Source organism: Halichondria panicea, chromosome 16 (assembly GCF_963675165.1).
Source record: "Halichondria panicea chromosome 16, odHalPani1.1, whole genome shotgun sequence".
NCBI classification, from domain to species: domain Eukaryota; kingdom Metazoa; phylum Porifera; class Demospongiae; order Suberitida; family Halichondriidae; genus Halichondria; species Halichondria panicea.
In genome coordinates, this window is record NC_087392.1 from 3,912,293 (window position 1) to 3,924,490 (window position 12,198).

General features: G+C 41.2%; 1 protein-coding gene across 1 annotated transcript; it reads right to left on the bottom strand.

Moving 5' to 3' along the window:
• Nucleotides 1–67: 67 nt before the first annotated feature.
• Nucleotides 68–10,748, bottom strand: LOC135349656 (uncharacterized). Its single transcript, XM_064548209.1, has 18 exons — nt 10,527–10,748; nt 8,773–8,922; nt 8,424–8,540; nt 8,010–8,197; nt 7,557–7,634; nt 5,911–6,031; nt 5,347–5,469; nt 4,531–4,617; nt 4,033–4,134; nt 3,673–3,754; nt 3,368–3,575; nt 2,951–3,089; nt 2,195–2,290; nt 1,865–2,008; nt 1,410–1,463; nt 943–1,028; nt 431–564; nt 68–262 (listed from the first exon to the last, which is right to left on the bottom strand). The coding sequence occupies exons 1-18, from the start codon at nt 10,650–10,652 to the stop codon at nt 192–194; spliced, it is 2,106 nt and encodes a 701-aa protein (XP_064404279.1). The 5' UTR covers nt 10,653–10,748; the 3' UTR covers nt 68–191.
• Nucleotides 10,749–12,198: the final 1,450 nt, after the last annotated feature.

The window sequence follows — 12,198 nt, forward strand, 5'->3', positions numbered from 1 at the left end:
CTTAGCGCTTATATGCCCCCTCAGCCTGTCTCTCATTGGCTTCCCCTAATTCTAGAATATAATGCGATGACCGATGAAATCTTTTATACACAAGAAGCAATTAATCGAATAAAACATTATGTATAAAGCATGGTTTAGAAAGCAACATTGATAGTAAACCTATAATACCCTGGCAGTTGGTCAGAGCTCAGTTAGTAGTTCAATTTGGTGGTAGCAGTCACTTGGAACTCGGAGGAAGTTCCGTTATAAAACACAACCTTACCTACAGAGAAAGACAATAATTATTGACATCACTATACATGTAAATGAATAGAGGTGATTATTTCAGACCATCTCTACCTATAGTATTTTATACATTCTGTATATAGTTAGATACAAGACCGAAACGACAAACCACACATACCAGTTGCGTCCATGCACATGCACTTACTGTCAGTGAGATTTGGCTTGTAGTACCCTGAGTGCACTATACGATAACCCCCTGGGGAAGCTGTGGGGGGTATGTCCCAGGTCACAGTGGCCTGACTCTCACCAAGCAGCCGACTGGTGTGCTCCCATTGGAACCTGATGGAGGGGAGAGGTTAACACGATAATATACTACACAAACGCCTACATGTGCTAAGCTCTCGGCGTTTCTATAATTATTCAATTTCTCACAACCAGAGTGTTGCACAAATTAATGGAAAAGCAGTAGTACACGTAATAATGTATGAACATGGACCCCTAACTAACCGGGCCAAAACTATAATTTGAACACTAATTTGAAACGCCAATGGTGTATGGTCAGACATTTTTTGGGACTAGGATCACAGCATGCAGAGTTAACAAAAAGCCTGGAGTGTTACAAATAGATACAGTTTGTATGGAGTCTAATCTCTTTATGTACAAGTGGCAAAAACTGTTACAGCAGCATGACAGCACCTGATACACTTTCCGACTCACTTTGTCTCCCAGGATGCGTCGGTATAGACGACATGCCACGCCCCCATACTGTCCTTCCTCTCTACAGTCAGGAAAGTCTTCCCAGTCTGTGCACAGGGGGACAAGCACTGGTAATACTACATGTATTTCATGCCTGTACCTGAAATGGTTAGATTTACTTTTACTAATCTACTCTTGACAGGATAAATCCAATAACTAGCCAATGTTAGAACACAAGACCTTCTATAAAAAAAATATTGGCAAAGCGGATGCTGTTTATTTCTTTGCAAAGACTAACTTCTATCATTCTATAATTATATTAGCTATCTAGGCAGCTATAAGGGAGTTCTAACTTAAGAATTGACAAATGTTTTCCCCTGATACGTACAGTACTTTGTAATCAATGACAACAATGTAATAAGCCTCGACTGGTTAGCAGGCCACCTTCTTAATACAGCCATTGATCATTGTACACTGACTGCACATACCATGAGATTGTTGCGAGGGTTGCCAGCCCAGAACTTGGCTATTGCACTGTCATTCTGGGGTAAAAAGAAATGGTAACTTTACACAAGCCTGTACACAAAATGTTATCATGGATCCAGCACATTGATACAATTCGTGGTTAGAGCTCAGACCACAATATTTTACCTACGAATGAAGCAACCTTGCCTACCTTTACCTGCAGTGCAAGCAGCAACCACGAAATGACTAAATATTGCTCAACCACAAAAGCTACCCATTTTGGTTACGTCGAACAGACAGAATGAACAGACAAAGGGCTAAAATCTTTGCTTGAAATTGTGTGGTGTGGTGCTGTGCTTAATTGCCCCTGGAAGATTACTGGCTATATGGTACTCTAGGTAGTTTGAAATCAATGTACCATTGCACGTAGCTTTATCACTGTACATGTACAACCACAAGAATAGCAAGATCCACTCACAATCTTGTAGCTGCTCTTAACGTCGACTGCCACATCTCCAAACTTCTTGCCTGAGGGTGTGGCGTCAAACAGGACTGGAAGGTGGAATTTCCACTGCTTGTCAAGGTAGTTAGGGGGAGAGGGGCCAGCCGGGACGGAAATACCCTGCATGTGGACACTGTGTCACAATTGCACATGTATACAGCAGTACCGGTCAAGCTAAAAACTGCACAAAATTACAAAATGACCCATGATTTCCAGCAATGCAAAAACCTAGTTTTCAGAAACAAATCATTGCTTTACGTCCAAAAACACAACTCAACACAATTTCCAGATTGGCCATGCACTCACCTTTGCCAGACTGGCTGCTAGACTAGAGTACTCTTGGATATAGGCCTGGAGGGTGTGAGGACCAAAGATGGTGGAGGCTCCCTCGTAACGCTGGACCTGCAAGGAAGAAATGGTGAGTGACTAATACATGTAGAGCAACAATTAATCATACAATACACATAGTAAGAGTTCGGACAATGTGTGTGTAGTCTCTTTGTACATACATGAAAATACTACATTATGTATCGGCAACCATGCATATTGGATAAATGCTACCAGTGCATTTATTAAGGACAACCACGAACTCTTTTGCCTATCAAACTGTTGCTCTTAGCTCTACCTCTGTTTCAACTCTTTGATCACTAACTAACTGTCGTCAAGTTCTGAGTGATGATAGCATAGTGACTAACGATTTTTCCGTACAATAAAAGTATTTCCAACAAGGTAGCTGTATATTGTAAAAGCAACAACTTGAACTAGATGCACATGTACATAAACTCATACAACACTGATGGATACTAAGGGAAAAAGTGCATGTCACATGAGAAAATTGTGCAAACATCTCGTGATTTTGGACAAAATAGCTACATGTACGCACTATTTAAAACACCGATACATCAACCTCCTACATGTACATTTATTACAATAAATATGAATGCATCTACTAAGACTAGCCTACCCCTAATTATTGGATCATAATTACTGGACACGAATGCATCTACTAAGACTAGCCTACCCCTAATTATTGGATCATAATTACTGGACACCCCGGCATACCTGGAACTCCTCGAAGGTGGTGACATAGTCAGCGTAGGTGTTGGATAGACCGGCTACCACTGGGATGAAATCTTTACTGAACCCATTCTCCACTAGCACTTTGGACACTGTATCCCTCAATCGTCTACCAGACATTGTTCTGAAACGAGACACACAGAGTGAACAAGAGGGCAAGTTAAAAGAATGAAAAGTTATGATACGCACTCTACTTCTTGAGACTACAGACAACGTTCACAAACATGTACATCTTCAATGACCACATTTCAAAGTATACAGACACATAATTATATAAGTACTCAATGTACATAATTATGCATGTACATGTACATGTAACAGGTACACATACCTTTTTATACATATAAGTACGTTTGCTTTTTGTTATTAACATACATAAATGTACACAACAGTTTGACTCACGTGAACTCAGCAGGCACTCCAATGATAACTAGTTGTCCCACGGCCAGAATTTGGAGAGGCAAAATAGCGGGCTGCCAGGGATAGGGGAAGGTGATTTCCCCAGTGTCGAGAAGGATGGGTTTGGGTTTATGACACTTGATCTGCTCGGGAGAGGGGTCCTTAATGACGTCACGTATCAGTTCGAACAATTTGTTGCCAGTGGTGTCACCTGGAGGAAGATCAAAGCATCCTAGTAACACATGTATGCTTTTACACATGTATCACTGTCCAAAGCACATTTACATTTTGTAACTGAATTGACTTACCTTGTTTGAATGAGAATGCTCCCGGGCCGTCAGTGGTACCAGCAGCAAAACTGTCCCCCATGGCAGAGGGGCAGGTCCTCTCCTACAGAGGACATATTGATTATACACAATGCAGTGTGCTGAAAGGTGCCTATTTAACACATGTGTGATCCTTTCCAACATGTGGAATGAGAGGAATTTTGTCGTTTGAAAATGTACATGCAGTAATGAGCTAGTTACTACATGTACATGTAGGTCTCCACTAATTAGAACACACTCAATTTGCTCAGTACCTTATAAGTATACTGCTACTGCAATATGCTTTGTTTTACCTCAGGATGTGCTATACATGACTATGTGCATTTAAATACACTGCAGTACCTGCTGTCCATTGACATTGACCGTGATGTTGTGGAAGTCAGCAAAAGTGTGCACAAACTTGATGGGTCCCGAGATGTCGATCGATGCATTATTGTACAATGCCTGCAGTGGAAATATGCACTCACAAACATAGCACCAAAATTACCCAAAAAAATTGTAGGTCATTCTAAAGAAGACTTTATACTAACACCCGAAACAGTATATGTGTACGCCACCATAATCCAGGCTAGTGATGGAGTGTCAGAGACTGGAAGCATGTGGTAAGCTACTCAGTGTTCCTCCAGAGACAAGTCAGTGAGCTGGGGTCAGCAGCGCACTGGGGTTAATTGCTTGGAGGGGACTAGCTACAATGTAGCTAGCATAAAACGCGTTTAGGTAAGGAGTAATAGGCAGCCAGCAGCATAACTATACATTCACTACACAGGTTACTACCGTAACTGCAACAGTACAGAATACATAACAGCCAACATACATGTACCAAAAGTATCTAACACCCACCTTTCCAGCGTTGTATTGCTTCTCTCCAATGATCCTGGTGCTGTCAAACATGTCCTTACCAGGGCCAAACGCTACACACATCTCATTCTGTGGGGAGGAGAGGACTAGTACTCAATGATTGTAGATGTGAAATTTATATGCAATTAAGGTACATGTATATGCACTGTCCACTGTACACATGTGTTTTCTGCACCATGAACACATACATGTATATCACAATGCTCTTTATAAAAGTGTATTTCAAAACACAATAAATGACCCACTCTATTTCTGTATTTCTGGTACAGTACTAATACATGTAATACGTGTGCAATGTATAAGCTCTGATACTGTTGTTTGCCACAGTAAATCCAGCCCACCAGTGAGAGAGGTGGCCTGTAACCAATAGTGACAATTGATCTACCTACCGAGCCATGCCCGACTGCTCACTGACACAGCACTCGGGGTGTGAGCTCAGAGGAAGCCCGGCTGACTAGCCAATGGGACATCAAAAGCAAAATAATAGGCAACCGTAAAACAGTGAATAGTGTTTACACTACTCTTGGGGTGTGAGATTAAGGTACTGTAACAGTACATGTACACGTAGCCTCGATGTACAAGTAAATTAATATATCACTGATGGACACTTGTACAGTTAAATAGGAGGCTTATTCTCTGCCAGTATTAAATTGACAATCATGCAAAATTGCTAACTTACACCTGCTGCTGACACATAAATTACAAGCAGGCCACCTTCCTCTGTACTACTGTAACAGTTCGTAGGTCACATTTAGTTAGGTACATGACCACAGTTTGCTATAGCTAAGTGATCCTCACCTTCCCGTTGCATGTTGAGTGGTTAAAGTCACACGGTAGTCCAGTGTCAAGGCAACGCGGGCCTTTGGTGTTGGGGGACACATCACCCTCATTGCTCTGGGCAAACGCTGCCACAAACGGACCCTGATGAAGAGGGGGGGAGGTTACAAGAGGTTAGTAAAGGCACACGGAGTGAGGCATAAACACTTGAGACTAGCTTTAAAGTGGATAGTAACTAGTACAATGTTGCAACACTTGTCAGTACATTATGTCTGCATAAAATAGTTATACGTACATGTATCATATGAACACGAATGGGAAGGGAGTATACATGAATGTGCACAAAAACTACATGCACCTTGAAAGCTAACTTTGGATGTACATCAAAGTTAGCTTTTAAGGTGCATGTAGTTTTAGTGATGCATATGTACAATGTAAACTTGTACCAACATATGTAAGTACCAAACACAGCAGTTAGGTAGAGTATCCTCCAAGATTGGAGTTTGAAGGGTAGCAGCATACATGTGTACGTTTAACAACAGATGTACGGTAGCTACAATAATGTACATGAAGTGTGGCATGTACCTGTCCGGGTAGAGCTCCCTTGTTCATGTCCCTCTCCATGAGGTAAGAGGCGTGTCCCTTGTTGTCCCCACTGATCAGAGTGTTGGTGTTGTTCATACTCGTGCAGTGGACAGCAAACCAACTACATGGGAAGAATACTGGCTGTCACTACAAAGAAACATGTGATGTATACAAGTGTATAAATTATTGTGAAAGCAATCCAACGCGTACAGCAACTGACATGTACAAGTACATGTTATTTTACGCAGTTAAATAGCAGATTACAATGTACATGTATGTAGTTTATAAAAGCACTGCGGGTACTGATGCTTAAGACTATAATGCAGTACTTGGGAAATGATTGACCATGATTGTGCAATAAAGATCATAAAGATGCGAAGTCCAGGCTGTTGTGCTCATGGTATCACTGTATAAACAGTCACCAATTTGGGTGGTGATCTTCGCCATTTCACCAGTGCATGTCACTAAATCTTGATGGAGAGGGGCCCTTTCTTAACTATTAAAGTGTATGCCGGACTTAATTTAGCGTTAATTCGCTAAACTAAAATTAGCACCTGTTCATAATAACATTAAGGTAGTAGTCATAGATTGACGAGTTAAGACGTATAATAATGTACGCCACCATAATCCAGGCTAGTGATGGAATGTCAGAGACTGGAAGCATGTGGTAAGCTACTCAGTGTTCCTCCAAAGACAATCCAGTGAGCTGGGATCAGCAGCACACTGGGGTTAATTGCTTGGAGGGAAATAACCCTTGACTATAACAAACACTAATGGGTTAGGCCAAGGGCGTATACAGAGAAGAGGGCATGCAACTCACTATGTACCCTACGTACTCATCCGACTTCGTATCAGAGACTGGATATGCTAAAAATAGAATCCAGTATACGGACGTGAACAAGTGGGCGGTGTTATTTACGGAGTTATAATTATGGGCGTGTACATCAGAGCTGCCTTTGCTAGCTAACATTAACAGTGCAGTGCAGTATTATTTTAGAGAAGTGTCATGACCAGTCCTAGTCCAGCCAGGTCCAAGACAACCCTTCGAGCGGGAAGTTAAGTGCTGGGCGCATTGTTAAGAAGTACCAGAGACTCAGGAAGACAGGTTTATTGTACCTAGGTTTCATCTTCTTGGAGTTGCAACTGTTGGATGGTTTGCCTTTGCCTTTGACACTGCTAGTACGAGCCATACTGAGAACTAGTTTTACTATGCTGCAATCGAGCTAGCTAGTAGTACCTGCAGATATATAAAAAAAGACTTTGATTTACCTTGTGCGGTCAAAGGTTACGCGTGGGCGTTTTTGTGGGCAGTTCTAAAAATAGCCCAATACGAAGTCAGATGATTCTGAGAATAGGGTGAGTTGCATGCCCTCTTCTCTGTATACGCCCTTGGTTAGGCTTAGAGGAGGTCCGACATGTGTGCACGAATCACTACAAATGCTAGTGTATTAGCCTGGACGTTATCACGTGATCGCAATGACATCAATGCACTAAACTTGTAGTGATTCGTACTGTTCCTCTGGGTTAGGCTGATCTTGGTCTATGTGATAGAAATCATTTAGGGCTACAAAGTGCAGTTGTCTGGAACATCAGGTTATAGTGCCATACTCCCCCCCGCCATGGACAAGTTGTGATTGAAAACTTACTCGATCATCCCAATGCCATTGCCAGCCTTGTCAACCATCTTGAGTACTGTCATTCCCTTGTCAGTGTTGTACTGGTACCTACAGCATGAGTTATAAACACTTGTACTGGATCCACACTACATGTATTACACTAGAGCAAGCACAAAATGAGACTTCAATTTTCGCCAGACATTTCCTTATACTAAGTAACTATATCAAAGATAGGCTCTGAAAATGTTCGAAAATGGCCAAATCTCTATTGTGAGTAATACAGTGCGAATTTACAGTCACATAATATTATGTATGTACAGGTCTTCTTGAAAGCCGTGTTTTTCTAACGGTTATACCCACACGTAGTAAACACACATGCATGTAGATGTAATGATAATTATATCACCAACGACGTAACACTATTCGGACAGATTGAGGAAAACCAATTAACTGCCTTGTACACGTAAAATACCAAATTCTCACTTTGCTCTCTCCTCTGCCGGGTTGTTAAGGTAGGCGGAGGGGCTGCGGTTGATGTTGGCATCGTATAGGAAGCCTTGGTTGACTGTCAGGTAACCCGGTTGCATGTTGTCATGGGCCATCTTGATGCTCTCCACAATACCGTCCACTATAGCAGTTAGACTCTGCTCCACAAAACCAAGGGACATTATCTGATACGGGATATATACATACATATATAATTATATGTACATGTAGTCAGAATTTATTAAAGTACACAGCTGATAGTCAATACACGCAATGCAGAAATAGTGAATTCTCAAATAATTATCATTAGGTCATCATTAGGTCATTCATCATGCCCAATCTGAGACTATGTAATCACATGCTATCAATCTCAGGTGACCTCAACACATACGATATTACTGAACAGGTCACCTCAAAGAGCAGATATTGGAAAAACCCAGCAGGGCCAGAGTGAGTGTGTATACCGGAGATGAGCACATTGTCTGTAGTGTACATGTCTCCATATAATGCCTTCAGCTTGTTCACCACCTGCAGTACGGTGTGTGGTGTACATGTACTGCACCTGTACATTTGTTGCATTAAAAATAGTGCAGTCTAATTCTAGAGTCACAGCGGTCGCTCACACCATACATGTACATGTAAGGTGGCGAATATAAAATGAACTTTACTGTCATTGGACTACAATTTTTACTTTATTTCACATACACCATAGTGCTAGTGGACAATACAGAAAATGGTTTTCAGGGACTACAATGTTAACCTGGATCTTCATGATTTGAGTACCCATGCAGACGTCAGCATTGACGAACACAACTCTGCTCTTCTTCTCAGCGTCAGCCATGATGAAGGCCCTACTGTACTGACGGAAGTGGATGCCATTGTTGATCTGGGTTGGCATGGCATACCCCATCTGCACAAAAAGCAACAGCAAGCGATTTGGTACAGTGAATATTATGAACATTTAAAGGACACTTTAGAAGTACAGAGGTTGCTCGTAAATAATTATTGTTATTTTACACAGTATATACCGTAATTGATGTAATTACAGCGTAAAAAAAAAAACGTGATCAGAGTGGCACACTTTTAGAACCCCAAATATTGCGTTCAATTCCAATTAGTGCATAAATTATAGACTCCCAAGCCGTCACTGTTGCACGGCAAACAGTAGATGGACTGGTCAAACTCCGTGTAGAGAGTGGCTAGACCGCACGTGGTTACCACAAGATCATTGATAGTGACGTACCACTAAAAAAACTCGAGGTATCACATGACGAAAACCGCAGCCACTTAGAATCTTAGCTGATATGCTGACTATGCAACACGAGTCTCAACACGGAGTTTGACCAGTCTACTGTTTGCCGTGCAACAGTGACGGCTTGTGAATCTAGTTAAATTATAGTGGCACTTTTGTGCTACAGCTAGTGTAGTGTCTAGTACAGTCTCTTTATAGTAGATCATTTATTATGTTATTTTTGGTCTCTTTGGTCTCTGTGTGTTAGAGCTACAGCTAGCTTAGTCTCATGAATCAGCCGCCGTTCCTTCGGTCTGAGCACTCTTGTCATGAAGTCAATTCAAAATGGAATGTTGATTGCTCACAAAACCTATGATAAATTCGTGATCTTACGCCCACACGTATTTGCTAATTGTTAATATAAATGTATAAATCGTCAAGCGAAGGCATCTCTCTCTGTTTGTGTTTTGCTTGTGCTGCTAAATCTGTGCCCAAGGACCCCTGCTTGGCTTGCTTATGCTTCGCAGCAGAGTCTATGTATGAAGTGTTTACCATGCGTAATGTATGCGTAATGATTATCCAAATGCGTTGATGAGCAAAGTGCAGTTCTTTGCTGCCTCCAAGTTCATCACCTGACTGGACTTCTGCGATCTGATTCCGTCTTGGCACATAAAACTATGACAAGAGTGCTCAGACGGTGTTCCAAAGGAACGGCGGCTGATTCATGAGACTACAGCTAGCTATGCATGCACATATAACAGCAACCGTTGACACTTTTTAGGATTTTAGGTACTAAAAAATTGCGTTTCAGTTGAGGTTGGTGCTTAAATATGTGGCTATAATTACATCGACTACGGTATTAAATAATAGTTAGACACTGGAGGTGTCTATGGGATTTAGAAGCCCAAAGGCACTGATTTAGTATCCCGAGCGTAGCGAGGGTACTAAAGTGTTTGAGGGCTTCTAAATCACATGGACACCGACAAAACAGTGTCTAACTCATTTAGATACTAGTGCGCATGCGCAAACTGCTTGACTACAATACAATTACTTGACAACGGAATACTAGGTATACTAAGTAAATTTGCAGGTATACTAAGTCCCATAGTATAGTATACCTGCTCTGAGGCACTTTTCCCATGTACTTCCCATGTAGATCTTATCAACTAGTGTCTAAAAAGCAATAAAACTCGGTTGGGAGTGGAAATGAAGACTGAAATGCAAATGTTTCCTAGGTTATATAGTTCTAACTACATAACATAGTTAAATACGATATACAGTACCATTTCAGTTTCCACAGCAGGTCCTGTGACATCGTAGCGACCAACACCGATGTAGTACTGGTCCCCATCTGCACACACCACACTCAGAGTTACCAATAAAAGCACAGCTATACTAGTGGAATACATAGTGGATAGTTAGGACGTTATAACACTATCTAAAACTTCACTACAGCTAGCTAGCTCAGCCACATGGATTTATTAAATCACATGTTAACTGGGCGTGACCAAACTATTTTTGTGCGCATGTGTAAAATTCCACAGAACTCCCACATACAAAGCTATTAGTAGCTAGCTAAGTGCAGTGCTAGTGCAGTGAGGCTACAGCGGACTGATCGTTGCAAACTGTGCTATCATACCCATAGGAGTGATCCAAGCAAAAAAAATGGTGAGATTGCCTGAAAACTCGTGCATGCTGCGCCTTCAGATAGTGATCTGCATAATTATGCGCTGGTTCTGAACAATAACTGTATTGTGCAATGCTTTAATATTAATTAATTAAGATAAAAACTAGCTATTCTGTACACACAATTCATACTTAGTGCTATGTGGCTGCTACAGTACAAGTAGAATTAACCCGATCTATAGCCTATGTTATATTATTATAGGCTACAATAGTTTATAAACACTTTCATTTCAAATACATGTACATAGTGCTAAAAGTATTGACATTTGCCTACCGTTGCTACTAACCATTGCATGCACTCTACAAAGTATGGGTCTGCATTATGAAACAGTTAGAAAACGGCACATATTAAAGACATGCTCCAAAGAATAAATTACTGATGCTATAAAAAATTATGTGTGGCATGATTATGGTCACACAAAATTAAACTTCATACGTACGCATGATAACTTCCCAGGAAGTTACTGTCACGCTATTACGCTTTGTAAAGCTGCTGACTAGAATGATCACAGTAAAAAACGTCTTAGCAAGCTACCTAATTATGTTTAGCCCTTGAAAGTTTACACACTATAACCACAATCCAGGCCACAAGGGTCACAAATGTTAACGTACAAAAGATGGCAAAGAATTTTAGGAGGCTATTAGTTGTTGGTGGTGCCAAAGGTTCTTAAGAGTACGCATGGCCGTAAGAATATGTTTTATGGGGGTGGGGGCAAAAAAAAGGGTTTTGATATACATTTGTATTTTCTCCAGTTGTTACATTAATTTTTATGAACAAGTGAGTTGAGGGCATATTATATGCCCATCGCATGTGGATAAGTTCTAAAAAACCAGGGGGCCTCCCCGCTGGTTCTTACGGCCTTGGTATGAATCTGTACTCACTGAGGTGTGATTGTAAGTCATCTCAGCATTAAATAAAACACTTGCACATGCATGTGATAATCATCGATCTTATCTCGTATATAGAGTCAAGATGAGAGCATACAGTTGGTAAACCAGGATGAAACTAAATACGATAATTCGGACGGGAAATTAGGTAAGTATTTCCTCTAAAGTAATTCCTGGGAATTAATGCATGGGTTGGTGCAATCACAGTGATGTGTGACAGCTAGCCAACAACAGGGTTTCATACAGCTGGGAGGAGGAAATGTGTAATTCTTGGGGTCCGGGATACTCTCCCGGAGGAATGATTAGCACCTGAGGTGCAATTTGGGTTTTTTTTGGGAGGAAATGTTTAATTCTTGGGGTAAGCCAACGACAGGGTTTTAT

Bases quoted from the DNA above. Each gene is read 5' to 3' on its own strand.
- LOC135349656 (XM_064548209.1), bottom strand. From the start codon at position 10,652: ATGTATTCCACTAGTATAGCTGTGCTTTTATTGGTAACTCTGAGTGTG. The intron at 8,198-8,423 runs GTGACCTGTTCA...ATCCCGTATCAG, and splicing joins TCCAATATCTGCTCTTTGAG to ATAATGTCCCTTGGTTTTGT. The intron at 2,009-2,194 runs GTGAGTGCATGG...GTCCACATGCAG, and splicing joins TAGCAGCCAGTCTGGCAAAG to GGTATTTCCGTCCCGGCTGG.